Here is a 15,157-nt window from a genome sequence, read left to right as displayed (position 1 = left end):
CTTCCTTTCACCACTCTGCATATGAAGCATAGCATAGATGAGAAGAGGGTACAGCGGTGGAGCAGATGAGCAGGAGGGTACAGCGGTGGGGAAAATGAGCAGAAGGGGTTCAGAGGTGGGACAGAAGAGCATGAAGGAGGGGGTTCAGTGCTCCCGCACCCACAAATGCGCTGAGATGTGTAGGGGTGCCATTCAAAATGAATGGCAGCCCCATCCGTTTTGGAAGAGCAGCACAATTTGGCTGTGGGTGCGGGAACAAGTGCGATTCTTGCACCCGAATCCAGGCTGCGGGCCAGTGTGAACTGAGCGTAAAGAAAAAAGCACTGCTAAAACTACATATGCTGTATGCCCCTCACCCTCTCATACACTTCAATGGGATTTGCTACTAAGTTCAGGGTTGCTAAGTTTTAAACAGGATTGATTGAACCTTCTAGGAATTAAACCTGGACAGACTCACTCGTCATCCCTATTGATTTTCAGCATGTTCTGTATTTTTCATAGGGGAAAATCACTGACAGCATTATCTTAGTAATTTCTTACATGAAGGTACTTGGTAAAGAAAGACGTTCAAATTAAATTTCAATGAGTCATTCAAATAAAACTTATAGTCTAACATAATTTACCGCAAACATACATTAATTACAATAAAGTGCCTGGATTGAGGCAAGATAAAGAAATTAATTATTACAAACTCTTTAGTATTTCGGGCTTTGTGTCTGTGGTGCTTGTCTTTTTTTGTTAAGGAATACTAATTTTTGAAAAATAAATGCTTATTTATGGATGAATTTCCATGCTGTTGGTTACCCTAAGATAACATGTTATTCTAGAACAGTGCTTCTCAACATCATTAAAGTAGGTACAGCCATCGTTTTTGTATTTAGCAGTTTCCCAAAAAATCTTTTTGCTTTAAATGAATAAAAATTACTCATCGTTTTATATTTAATTTATTTATTACAATTTTAAAATGCTGTATAAATTTACTGCAAAGAACAAATATACCCCTTGGGGTACTTGCACCAATGATTGAGAGCATATGGTCTAAAACAGATACCCAAAACGCAACAGACAAGATACCGCTAAAACCATTATAATGATATATAAAATATAGAAGGGTCGATTTCAAATGTGAATTAAAAAATGTTGACCAGTTGGATTTAAAATGTCCAGTCTCAGGTATTCCATTAGCTCCATTTACAGGGTTAGAAAATAAAAGGTATTACAGCTTTCCTTTCTCTGGGGTAGTGTTTGAACTCCAGGAGGTAAAATCTGTAAAAAAGACATAATTTTAAAATAAATAGCAAATGTATAAAGACAAGTGTTATCACAAACTTGTATGACTGGAAAGTGCAACTCTTGCCAAAGCCATATATTTTTGGTGCAGTTACACTTATATTGTACCTTGGCCTGCTCTACCCCTGCTCCCTCACTTAAAGCCTTTGCTAACCTGTCCTTGATGTAGTGAGATATCCACAAAGTTGTATAGATGCTTGTCAAAATCTCCTTAACCAGGCAGGGGCGTTACCTAGAGCATTTGGCATCAGGGGCGGATCCTATATTTGGCATGCCCCTCCCCATCTGGCACACTCCCACCTGGCATTAATCTAAGCAGGGCCAAAACTAGGGGGGCAGGGGGGTGCCTGCCCCGGGTGACGCATATAGGGGGGTGCCGCCAGGGGTGGTGCCCCCACCCACACTGGGAATCGCTGCTCTAAGGGTGTCACTGCCGCCCGATCAAATGTAATGGACAAGCAGGTCTCTCTTCTAGTCCTACCCAGTGCCCAAACAGCCTATGTCTTTTCTATGTGAGGCATCCCAGAGAAGGGGAGGCTTCAAAGAAGGCCCTGGACTGGGGTGCGCAGAGGAGGCCCTGGACGGGGGGTGCAGAGGAGGCATTGGGCTGAGGGGTTAGAGGAGGCCCTGGACTGGAGGGTGCAGTGGAGGCCCTGGGCTGATGGGGGGTGCAGAGGAGGCCCTGACCTGGGGGGATGCAGAGGATGTCCTGTTGGGTTGGGGGGTGCAGAGGAGGCCCTGACCTGAGGGGGGGCACAGAGGTGGTGCTATAGTGGGGGGGTACAGTGGAGGCCCTTGACTGGAGGGGTGCAGAGGAGGCCCTGGACTGGGGAATACAGAGGAAGCCCTGGACTAAGAGGGGAGTACAACGGAGGCCCTGGACTGGGGGATGTAGAGGAGGCCCAGGACTTGAAAAGTGGGGTTTGATAAAGGACTTGGATTTGGAGAGCAGGGTGCAGAGGAAGCCCTTATTTTGGGGTGGGCTGTAAAGGAGGCCTTGGACTAGCAGAGGAATGCAGAGGAGACCCTAGACTAGGAGGGTGGGTGCAGAGGAGGCCATTGACTAGGAAATGGTGGTTGGTGTGGCAAAGGTCCCTGGATAGGTGGGGACAAGGGAGATACTGGACTAGGTAAGGGGGTGCCTGGAGGTCCAAGATTAGGAGAGGGGGTGTCTGGAGGCCCTGGACTAGGGCAGCAGGTGTCTGGAATCCCTGGACTATGAGAGGGGGATTGTGGCGGCCCTCTGGACTAGAGGGTGCACAAAGGACGTTCCGGCTTCATGGAGAGAAAGCCTGGATTTAAAGCCTGGGCTGAGGAAGAGCCTGTCTGGGCCCTGGAGGGAGAGTTCACAACATAAATGGGGACATTTATCAATTGTAGCAAGTCATGCCAAACAGGAGCAGAGAGACAGGTCGTGTGATAGATTTATTAAAGGAGAAGTACAGCCAAAGCCTGTTTGGTTGTACTTCACCTGTTGATCACATCAGTGCAGATTGTTTTGCTATCCTGTGGCTCATTTTCAGCTGACAGCGGGCTTAAGCCTGCTCTCGGCTGATGTCACAGAATCAATCCAGGTTGGGGAAAGATCCCAACCATATAGTTGATATGGTTGGGATCTGCTCACATGCCTGGACCGGCACCCAGCTCAGCCTCTCAGTGAGCCACTGAGAGCCTGAGCCGACCACTCCCGCCCCCCACAGCCCAGTGTTTCAGTGAGCACCAGGGGGGGCAGAGCAGAGCCAGAGACTGACAGCCACCAGCTCTCTGCTTAGGGAGCACTGAGAACTGAGTGATTGGCTGTTTGATTACTCAGTTCTCAGCCTTAGAGCCGGTGGGGGACAGATGCAGCATCTACCTAGGTAAGTATGATTCATAAATAAAATTCCCATACTTCTCTTTTAATTACCCAACATCTCCTCTTTCTTACTATTTGGCCCACATGACAATTAGGCCTCATTCACATGGAGCTTATGCATCTATGCCCAGTGTGATGGCCGTGTACCGTGTGGGTATGCATGGTGTTCTGTGCATCCCTGTGCAGGCAGTCCAGTCAAAGTCGATTGGAACGCAGCAGCTGCACGGACAGTCGAATGTCAATATTTGACATGCAGACAGGAAGGGATGCATGGGATCACTGACTGACCCGTGGTTGCAAGAAAATTGTTTAATCTATGGTCGGCTTTAGAGAGGCAAAGTATAGGCACCCATTGACACCTACAGTATCTCACAAAAGTGAGTACACCTCTGATATTCTTGTAAATATATTATTATATCTTTTCATGTGACAACACTGAAGAAATGACACTTTGCTACAATGTAAAGTAGTGAGTGTACAGCTTGTATAACAGTGTCAATTTACTGTCCCCTCAAAATAACTCACACACAGCCATTAACCCCTAAGTGAAAATGTCCAAATTGGGCCCAAAGTGTTAATATTTTTTGTGGTCACCATTATTTTCCAGCACTGCCTTAACCCTCTTGGGCATGGAGTTCACCAGAGCTTCACAAGGTTGCCATTGGAGTCCTCTTCCACTCATCCATGATAACATCATGGAGCTGGTGGATGTTAGAGACCTTGCGCTCCTCCATCTTCTGTTTGAGCCCCACAGATAACCAATAGGGTTTAGGTCGGGAGACATGCTTGGCCAGTCCATCACCCTTACCCTCAGCTTCTTTAGCAAGGCAGTGGTCATCTTGGAGGTGTGTCTGGGGTCGTTATGTTGGAATACTGCCCTGCGCCCAGTCTCCTAAGGGAGGGGATCATGCTCTGCTTCAGGATGGCACAGTACATGTTGGCATTCATAATTCCCTCAATGAACTGTAGCTCCCCCCGTGCCAGCAGCACTCATGCAGCACCAGACCATGACACTCCCACCACCATGCTTGACTGTAGGCAAGACACACTTGTCTTTGTACTCCACACCTGGTTGCCGCCACACTCTCTAGACACCATCTAAACGAAATAAGTTTATCTTGGTCTCATCAGAACCACAGGACTTGGTTCCAGTAATCATGTCCTTAGTCTGCTTGCCTTCAGCAAACTGTTTGCGGGGCTTTCTTGTGCATCATCTTTAGAAGAGGCTTCCTTCTGGGACGATAGCCATGCAGACCAATTTGATGCAGTGTGCGGCGTATGGTCTAAGCACTGACAGGCTGACCCCCCTCCTCTTTAACCTCTACAGCAATGCTGGCAGCACTCATATGTCTATTTCCCAAAGACAACCTCTGGATTTGATGCTGAGCACGCACACTCAACTTCTTTGGTAGACCATGGCGAGGCCTGTTCTGAGTGGAACCCATCCTGTTAAACCTCTGTATGGCCATCCTGCTGCAGCTCAGTTTCAGGGTCTTGGCAATCTTATAGCCTAGGCCATCTTTATGTAGAGCAACAATTCTTTTTTTTCAGATCCTCAGAGAGTTCTTTGCCATGAGGTGCCATGTTGAACTTCCAGTGACCAGTATAAGAGAGAGAGCGATAACACCAAACTTAAAATACACTCTCCCCATTCACACCTGAGACCTTGTAACACCGGGAGGGAAAATGGCTAATTGAGCCCAATTTGGACATTTTCACTTAGGGGTGTACTCACTTTTGTTGTCCGCGGTTTAGACATTAATGGCTGTGTGTTGAGTTATATTGAGGGGACAGCAAATTTACACTGTTATACAAGCTGTATACTCACTACTTTACATTGTAGCAAAGTGTCATTTCTTCAGTGTTGTCACATGAAAAGATATAATAAAATATTTACAAAAATGTGAGGGGTGTACTCACATTTGTGTGAGATACTGTATGTGTTTTAAAGCATGTCAACACATGTACACATGCTAGACAGTGTTTTTTAACAGTACTGGCTCACATCTATGAGATGTGTTGACCTCTCTGGTTTTGGATGCACCAACGAGCATTATAGGACTTTTATAACCTTAATGAGGCCGATAGCAGTGCATTATTTGCAGGATTGTTAATAATGTGCGTGAAAACACATGAAAGGAATGCTAATACAGAAATTTGATTTACAAAATTGTGAATGCCTGTTAACCTATTATTTTTGGACACCAACCCACTATTTTTGTTTGATCTACAAACATCAGTTGAAGTATTGGATAACATCCACATCCAGTTTAGACTTATGTCTGGTCTACCCTTTGTGTGGCTACTCTGCAAATTAAGCTAAGCATTTGTTATTAATCAGTATGAACATATTGTATGATAACAGAATACTTTCTGAACAAATGTCTACTAATGCAATTTGCTGTAAATTTGACATAATCAGTTTGGTTTTGTTCTTTTGTCAAGCTCATCTTGATTGGAGGATTCCTTTGCCAGATGACTGCGATATAATCTATTTGACTTCATCAAAGAATTCCTTTGCTGAGTGTTGGCACATTTGCATTACAGCTTGGACAGTGAGTCTATAGATAGGGGATAATAATTTACTGTAGACCTGGAGGGGTGGACATACTGTGGTCAGGGGAATTTGTTATTTCAATAACTTTTAATCATTTTTATTAGTGCAATCCTAGAAATACAATGCCCGGTGTTTTGAACTAATGTTTTTTTTTTTTCACTGGTAATGTGCAAAACTTTTCTTAATAAATTCTTTTTATATTGTGTTTTTATGTTTGTCTGAAGATCTGCTTTGAAGCTGATCTCCGGGAATCAGACAAAATCTACCCTTGCAATGCCCCCCTCCCCCTCACACTGAAATGGTTAAATGCTGATTTAATCTAGGGGTAGATAAAGGGGATGAGGTATAATACTTACCTCATTCAGACATCCCAACCTGCAAAAACTAATTTCAGGGAGGTGGCAAACTAATTTCAGGGAGGTGACGCGCCGCCCCCCCCCCCTCAATTAAATGCAGCCTGATCCGTACCAATTAAAGTTTGCAGTTTTTGACATACATAGGCATTCTGTGTTTCATTTAAATTTCACACTGAGATGCTTTACAGGTGCTATAGCATTAGAAATAGCGCCTGTAAAGAGCCTCTCCTCTCACTCCAGTGTAAAAGTCCGAGTGCTTTCACACTGGGCGGTTCGCTTGCAGGACGGTAAAAAAAGTCCTGCAAGCAGCATCTTTGCAGCGTGTCAGCTCAGTAACATTCCCCCGCTCTGGCTTCTCTGCCTTTCTGAGTGAAAGGCTCAGCCGGGAGATCGCCCGGCACTCGCGGGTGTCCGTGAGCCCGCAGCCAAATGCGGGAGTCTCCCGCTGTTTGCGGGAGACTTGGGATGTCTGCTCATTCTTGGCTCTGGCAGGCACCCCCAATCAATGCGCTCGGATCAGCACTGCCACAGTCGCATGTAGCCCCCCCACCCACTTACATTGCTCTGTATGTGATGACACAGAGGAACTGCCCACAGACTAGAACTTAAAACGTTTGTAAACCCAACATTTCATAATCTAGAAATGTGCCTGCTGTACCATGTACATGTATGAAAGTTTCCTGTGTTCTTTGTATTGCTTCTCTTGTGTGAAATCCCTGGTGTTTCTGCCAGTCCCCTTGCTTTCCTATTAAAAACTGACCACACTAAGCAGGAGAACACATTGTGGTCAGTTCTCTAGGCTATGCCTGCACAGCCTTTTAATGGGAAGATTAGTGTTCTGCTGTTTCTCCTCCCCTAGCTCTTATGCAGCTGAGAACAAAGGGTATGTGATCACTTATAAAAAAGGCAAAAGTATTTAAAATGTTTTTTTATATCTATACACAAATGTTCTGTCTTTCATTTCTTTCATGTTAAACTGAATGGGTTGTTGTAAAAAGAGATAGTTTACAATCTTATTTAAGGGATTCAGCTTTAAACAAGAGTAGCTTCCATGGAGCAATGTACAGCTGACCAGAATAATTAATATATCTTGGTATTTTATCTGATCACTTAATTTCCTCCATATGTTTAAAGCTATTCAAACACAGGAAAATTAGGCCACAGGGCCCAATGCCATCTTATGTGGATGAGAAAATCTGTTTTGTTTTTTAAAATCAGTCTGCTGTCTGATCAAAAAACCTGACCCATATATGGCCAGCCTTAAGACCGTTACACACTGCCAGCTTTTTTTTTTTTGTTCAGCCCAGCGGACTGAATTAAAAACAACTGACAGATCGTCGTACCAACACAAGTGTTGTTGGTGTGGTGATCCTCTTCCGTTGTGCTTATAGCAGGTGCAATCTATTTTCTCCACTGCAGGTAGCGCTCATCTGCAACGACAATGCAAGTGGTGGAGGAAGTCGAGAGGAACCTAGTTCCTCTATGGTTTCCTCGTTCACAGGAAAGCAAGTATCCGATTGGATGCTGGCACCCCATGTAATTTTGGTGGCCATCTTGAGTCAGGCAGAGTCTATTTAAGACCCTGGCTTCCAGGCTTAGCGTGCATTTTGCAAGTGGCCAGTGTAGAGGGAAAGGATACTTGTCTGTCAGGGACAATGTTTATTATCAGGGAAAGGTCCCGGAGAAGTAAGGAAAATGCAGGGACATGCCATCCTTCTTGGAAACCTCCCCATTTGGGTATGGACCATCCAGACCACATTCCGCTCCTCAAGACAGACACTGTTGGCCTCCCTAAAACTTCCGTCTACTGACACAGACTTCTATTACAATATATTTCTGCTTTTTTCCCACTCCACCACGTTGCACCTACCCATGTGCTATTGTATTCTGACAGAGCGACTGCAACCCCGCCAACAAAAATTTACTTTTACAAGCGTTCTTTTCTAAAACATTTCCCTCTGCTCATTTCTCACTGTACACTTGAAAACACGAAACCCGCCTAAATGCCACATTTATACACGTTTATGAGCGATTATGAACGTTAAACACTTGCTGACCAGCCACCGCAGTTTTATGCGGCAGAATGTCACGGCTGTGCGAAACGACATTACCTTACGTAGCTTCGCCTTTTGGCCACTAGGGGGGCCGATGCGAGTGCCCGGCGGGCGCGATGACCACCGAGCTTCTGCAATCGCTCATGCCAGAGCGAGAACCAGGATCTGTGTGTGTAAACACACAGATCCCGTTTCTTTCAGGGGAGTAGAGACAGATCGTGTGTTCATACTAAGTATGAACACCGATCTCTCTCTCCTCCTAGACAGTCCCATCCCGCCTACAGTTAGAACACACCTAGGGAACACAGTTAACCTCTTGATCGCTCCCTAGTCTTAACCCCTTCCCTGCCAGTGACATTTATATAGTAATTAGTGCATTTTTATAGCACTAATCGCTATATAATTGTCAATGGTCCCAAAAATGTGTTAAAAGTGTCCAATTTGTCCGCCACAATATCGCAGTCCCAATAAAAATCGCAGATCGCCGCCATTACTAGTAAAAAAAAAAAATAATAATAAAAATGCCATAAATCTATCCCCTATTCTGTAGACGCTATAACTTTTGGGCAAACCAATCAATATACGCTTATTTCGATTTTTTTTTTTTTACCAAAATATGTAGAAGAATACATATCAGCCTAAACTGAGGAAAACATTTGTTTTTTTGATAAAAAATGTGGGATATTTATTATAGCAAAAAGTTATTGGGGTTGATTTACTAAAGGCAAATCCACTTTGCAATACAAGTGCACTTGGAAGTGCAGATGGAAGTTAAGTCGTGGTAGATCTGAGGGGGGCATGAAAGGAAAATAAAAAACAGCATTTTTGCTTGCACATGATTGGATGATAAAATCAGCAGAGCTTCCCCTCATTTCAGATTTTCCCCCCAGGTCCACAGCGACTGCACTTACAAGTGCACTTGTAGTGCAAAGTGGATTTGCCTTGAGTAAATAACCCCCACTGTGTTTTTCAAAATTGTCGATCTTCTTTTGTTTATAGCGCAAACAATAAAAAACGCGGAGGTGATCAAATGCCATCAAAAGAAAGCTCTATTTTGTGGGAAAAAAAGGACGTCAATTTTGTTTGGGTACAGCGTCGCACAACTGCGCAATCGTCAGTTAAAGCGCCGCAGTGCCGTATTGCAAAAAATGGAATGGTCATTGAGCAGCCAAATCTTCCGGGCTGTAGTGGTTAAGCACAATTTCTGCCCGAAAGCTCCTCTCAAAACCACAATTCTGAATGTTTTTTTATTTCTGCCTCTAAACGCTCCTCTGAAAATATGCCTGTATACGCCCTAGTATGCCTGGACACATAAGCAACAAACTCACTGCTGTTCATGACCTCTTTGTCACTAATTCCTTCAATCTACTTGCTCTCACCGAAACCTGGCTCCACGAATATGACACCCCTTCTCTTGCTTCCCTCTCCCAGGGTGGCCTTCACTGGACTCACTCCCCTAGGCCTAATGGATGCAAGGAAGGTGGAGTGGGATTCCTCCTATCCCCCCAGAGCACCTTCCAGGTTATTCACCCTCCTCCCTCTTTTTCCCTCTCATCATTCGAAGCCCACTGTATACGTCTATTCTCTCCTACTTCCCTAAGAATTGCTGTGATCTACCGGCCCCCTGGACCATTATCGACTTTCCTTGATGAGTTTTCTGCCTGGCTACCCTACTTTCTCTCTTCGGATATTCCCACAATCCTTCTCGGTGATTTCAACATCCCTGCTAATACAAACACTCCTGCTACTTCTAAACTTCTTAGTCTAACCTCTTCATTTGACCTGAAGCAATGGGTACAGGCTTCTACTCACTCTGATGGCAATACCCTTGACCTTGTATTCTCCTACCTATGCACTCCATGCAACTTCTCAAACAATCCTTTTCCTCTCTCCGACCACCACCTTATTAGTTTCTCTCTCCCCCTGTCTTCCACCACCTTTCCCTCCAATCGCCTAACCATCACCTGTAGAAACTTTCGCAACTTCAACTCCTCTCTCCTCTATTCTGCTTAGAGGTCGACCGATATATCGGCCGATATTTGGGCATCGGCTGATTGTGCTGATAAAAAAAGCCGATTCAGCGGGACTTGCAAATGACTTCTGTGACTTCTGTGTGAAGTTATCTTCTCTCCTCCTCTGGGCAGCCTGCCAAGTCTGATAAGAAGATAAATTGTATCTCTTTCAGGTTCTTTTATCAATAGACTGAACTCTGTGGAGAAGTTTTCAGTTTAACCATTTAAAGACTAAATCTTTTCTGACACTTGTTGCTTACAAGTAAAAATCCTGTATTTTCTGCTATAAAATCACTTAGAACCCCCAAACATTATATATATATATTTTTTTAGCAGAGACCCTAGGGAATAAAATAGCGGTTGTTGCAATATTTTATGTCACACGGTATTTGCGCAGCGGTCTTTCAAACGCAATTTAAAAAAAAAAAAAAATACACTAATGAAATTAAAAAAAAAAAAAAAAAAAAAAAAGCAGTAAAGTTAGCCCATTTTTTTTCGTCCAAAAGTTTTGATTACCTGTTTTTGTGTATTTAATATTTAAGATATAGTTATTTTTTTTTTAATCTAAATTCTACATACAAGTGAACTGATTGGAGGTTTGTTTTGTTTAATAAATATTTAAATATAAAACATTTTCTATATCACTTATTACTTAAGGCTGCTTTCACACTAGAGCGGGCAGGCGTTGACGGTAAAACGCTGTTAATTTTAGCGGCGCTTTACCGTAATTTTAGCGGCGCTATTCGGCTGCTAGCAGGGCACTTATAACCCAGCTAGCGGCCGAAGAAGGGGTTAAATGCGCCCCTGAAGCGCTGCTGCCGAAACGCTTTGTAGGCGCTTCGGCAGCGGTGTGCATTCATTTCAATGGGCGTGGAGTGGTGGAGGAGGGGTATACACCGCTCTAAAGATGCCGCTTGCAGGACTTTTTTTTAACATCCTGCCAGCGCATCGCCTTAGTGTGAAAGCACTCGTGCTTTCACACAGACTGCAGGGGAGCCGTTTTACAGGCATTATTTTTAGCCCAAAAGCGCCTGAAAAACGCCCCAGTGTGAAAGGGGTCTAACTGTTAGATTTTATGAGATGAAGGGAAAAAAAAATCGGCCTAATATATCGGCCCAAAAAAATCGGCATCATATATCGGCCATCGGCCACCGCGATTTCTAAATATCGGCTTTGGCATCGGCCAGAGAAAAACCCATATCGGTCAACCTCTAATTCTGCTACTGACCACCTCTATGACAAAATCTCTCCCCTGTCCTGCCCCAACCAAGCCATGTCCATCTACAATAAATCTCTGTCCTCCACCCTGGACAAGCTCGCTCCCCTCACTACACGCAGAATCAGGCCTCGACCCCTACAACCCTGGCAAACAGATAACACTAAAATTCTCAAAAAACGTAGTCGCGCTCTTGAGCATCTGTGGCACAAGACTAAGTCTCTCAAAGACTTCAACCAATACAAATCTGCCCTCCAAAAATACTATTCTTTCCTCCACACTGCCAAGCAAACCTATTTTACAACTCTTATTAACACCTTCTCATCCAATCCCCGTAAACTCTTCTCTACCTTCAACTCTCTACTTTGTCCTCCACCGCCTCCACCCACTGACTTACTCACTGCCCAGGAAATCGCTAATCACTTCAAAAACAAGATTGATACAATCCGTGATGAAATCTCCATTCTACAGGTATCTCCCCCAGCTAAGACCCCATGTCAACAGGTACAACTGACACTCCCCCTATTCAAATCTGCTACTACAGATGAAGTTGCTAAACTCCTTTCTATCGCCCACCTAACCACCTGTCCCCTGGACCCTATTCCCTCTCAAATGCTACGGTCACCCTCTGACCCCATCCTACACTCTCTAACCCACATCTTCAATCTCTCCCTCACCTCTGGCATCTTCCCCGATGCTCTAAAACATGCACTGGTCACCCCCATACTCAAAAAGCCGTCCTTGGACCCTACCAATCTTAACAACCTACGCCCTATCTCCTTGCTCCCCTTTTCCTCTAAACTCCTTGAACGCCTGGTTTACAACCAACTGAGTGACCACCTCATTAAAAACAACCTTCTTGATCCCCTTCAATCTGGATTTTGCCCTCAACACTCCACAGAAACTGCTCTTTTAAAACTCACAAATGACCTACTAACTGCAAAAACCAACGGACACTATTCTGTACTCCTACTTCTGGATCTTTCAGCCGCCTTTGACACGGCTGACCACCCCCTCCTCCTCAAAAAACTTTACTCCCTCGGTCTCTGTGACTGTGCTCTTCAGTGGCTCTCATCCTACCTATCCCAACGCACCTTCAGTGTCACTTACAATTCTACTTCCTCCACTCCTCTTCCCTTCTCTGTCGGGGTCCCCAAGGTTCTGTGCTTGGACCGCTTTTATTTTCAATCTACACCTCTTCCCTGGGTCAGCTGATAGCCTCTCATGGCTTTCAATATAATTTTTATGCTGATGACACACAAATCTATCTCTCCACCCCTCAACTCACTCCATCAGTCTCCTCACGCATCACTAACTTACTAACCGACATATCTGTATGGATGTCACACCACTTCCTCAAACTCAACTTGTCCAAAACTGAGCTTATAATATTTCCTCCCCCACGTGCCTCTTCCCCTGACTTCTCTGTCAAGAGCAATGGCACAACCATCCACCCGTCCCCACATGTCAGGGTGCTAGGTGTTATCCTGGATTCTGAACTCTCCTTTCAGCCCCACATCCAATCACTTTCCAAAGCTTGCCGCCTCAACCTCCGCAACATCTCTAAACTACGTCCCTTTCTAACCAATGAAACCACAAAGCTCCTGATTCACTCCCTGGTTATCTCTCGCCTTGACTACTGCAACTCATTCCTCATTGGCTTACCTTTAAACAGACTATCCCCCCTTCAGTCCATCATGAATGCTGCTGCGAGACTCATCTACCTTACAAACCGCTCAGTGTCTGCTACCCCTCTCTGCCAATCCCTCCATTGGCTACCACTCGCCCAACGAATTAAATTAAAAATACTAACAATAAGTTACAAAGCCATCCACAACTCTGCCCCCAGCTACATCACTAACCTAGTCTCAAAATACCAACCTAATCGCCATCTCCGTTCCTCCCAAGACCTCCTGCTCTCTAGCTCCCTCATCACCTCCTCCCATATCCGCCTCCAGGGCTTCTCCCGAGCCTCGCCCATCCTCTGGAATTCCCTACCCCAATCTGTCAGACTGTCTCCAAATTTATCCACTTTTAGGCGATCCCTGAAAACTTTCCTCTTCAGAGAAGCCTATCCTGCCTCCATCTAATAACTGCACTATTTTCTCCATTAGCTCATCCCCCACAGCTATTACCCTTTTGTATAACTTGACCCTCCCTCCTAGATTGTAAGCTCTAACGAGCAAGGCCCTCTGATTCCTCCTGTATTGAATTGTATTGTACTTGTACTGTCTGCCCTAATGTTGTAAAGCGCTGCGTAAACTGTCGGCGCTATATAAATCCTGTATAATAATAATAATAATAATAAGCTAACGTAGAGCTTCTTCAGCTTCTACAGGCTGAAGAACAAAAGCGGCTGTATAAGTAGCATTTTCTATGCCTAGTGTGCATGGACCCTTAAAGCTACATACAAGAGTCTGAATCTACCAGCAATAGCTACTTTTAAGTACAGAGATAGCTCTGCTTTTATCAGCATGTGTAAATGCAAGAAATTACTTCTGCCTCTAGGCCCAAATTTTCTTTAGTGCTCGCTGCACTTGCACAGTGAGCCCTTAAAGTGACACTAAAGGTTCTTTTTTTTTTAAAAATAACAAACATATCATACTTACCTCCACTGTGCAGCTCGTTTTGCACAGAGTGGCCTCGAACCTCATCTTCTGGGGTCCCTCGGAGGCTCTTGCGGCTCCTCCCCACATCAGATAACCGCCGAGGAGAAGCGCTCTCCCGGGGGGTTACCTTGCGAGCGCGCTCTCAAGTCCAGCATTTGGCCCTGCCCCCCGGCACCCGCATCATTGGATTTGATTGACAGCAACGGGAGCCAATGGCTGCGCTGCTATCAATCTATCCAAACAAGAGCCGAGAACCCCGGGCAGAGAGAGAGCGCGCGTCCCCGTGGGACAAGTTCGAGCATTCAGGTAAGTAAAACGGGGGGTTGGGAGGCCGGTCACTGACAGATGTTTTTTCACCTTAATGCATAGGATGCATTAAGGTGAAAAAACACAAATTTTTACAACCCCTTTAAAGACTCATATATGGCCATATTCTGAGACTCTATGATTGCTGAGTTCAAGTCTATGATAGATGAGGCTCCAGCTGTTATACTGTAGTAAACAAGCAGCTGAGGAAGGGAGAGGGGCTTTAGATTAGTTTTGTTGAGTTAAGGGGGCTAGAGAGGATGCAATAAAGTGAACCTGTCATTTAAATAACATAATCACATTATCATCTGTTTTCTGGTATAAATAATACTGTGCAAAGTAAGTAAATGCCTGATAAGGTTGTCTGTTGCATTTTTTTTTAATTCAATCTTTTTTTTATAGTGAATTTTTTTTCAATACTCCCAGGTCTTACTTGTGATGATGATAGGCTCTTGGTCCAATGGAACACAGAGTAAATAATGCAAAGGCAAATCCTGGGAGAGACCATGTTGCTATAGCATAACCAAACCATTCCACAATTTCACCAAAGTAATTTGCTCCAGACACATATTTGAACATTCCTCCTGTAACAAAAAAAGAATATTCTCATAAACAGTTCCTCCATACAACTGCCATTACTGAAATGATTAAGATACATTAGCACAAAATAAACATTTAAATGTGTACAAATCAATACTAGTTGTTAAAAATAAGCCCGTTTAGAAGCCTTGATTACACCTGCTTTAAAGTGTATGGCAAGCAAAAATAATATGTGTATATATATTATTATTATTATTATTATTATGCAGGTTTTAAATAGCGCCAACAGTTTGCGCATTGCTTTACAACATGAGGGCAGACATTACAGTTATATTACAATTTGATACAAGAGGAATCAGAGG

At 44.3% G+C, this 15,157-nt stretch overlaps 1 protein-coding gene across 1 annotated transcript in view; it reads right to left on the bottom strand.

Moving 5' to 3' along the window:
* Positions 1-928: 928 nt before the first annotated feature.
* Positions 929-15,157, bottom strand: part of SRD5A2 (steroid 5 alpha-reductase 2) — a 169,416-nt gene continuing 155,187 nt past the window's right edge. The window contains exons 4-5 of the mRNA XM_073629158.1: positions 14,689-14,839; positions 929-1,266 (exon numbers count right to left, since the gene is read on the bottom strand). Of these exons, the coding sequence (XP_073485259.1) occupies positions 1,200-1,266; positions 14,689-14,839 (218 nt within the window). The 3' untranslated portion in view covers positions 929-1,199. The remainder of the gene's footprint in view (positions 1,267-14,688; positions 14,840-15,157) is intronic.

The sequence above is a fragment of the Aquarana catesbeiana genome, linkage group LG04 (assembly GCF_042186555.1).
Source record: "Aquarana catesbeiana isolate 2022-GZ linkage group LG04, ASM4218655v1, whole genome shotgun sequence".
NCBI classification, from domain to species: Eukaryota; Metazoa; Chordata; class Amphibia; order Anura; family Ranidae; genus Aquarana; species Aquarana catesbeiana.
The sequence above is the reverse complement of the archived record's forward strand: the minus strand, read 5'-3'. Positions and strand labels throughout refer to the sequence as shown.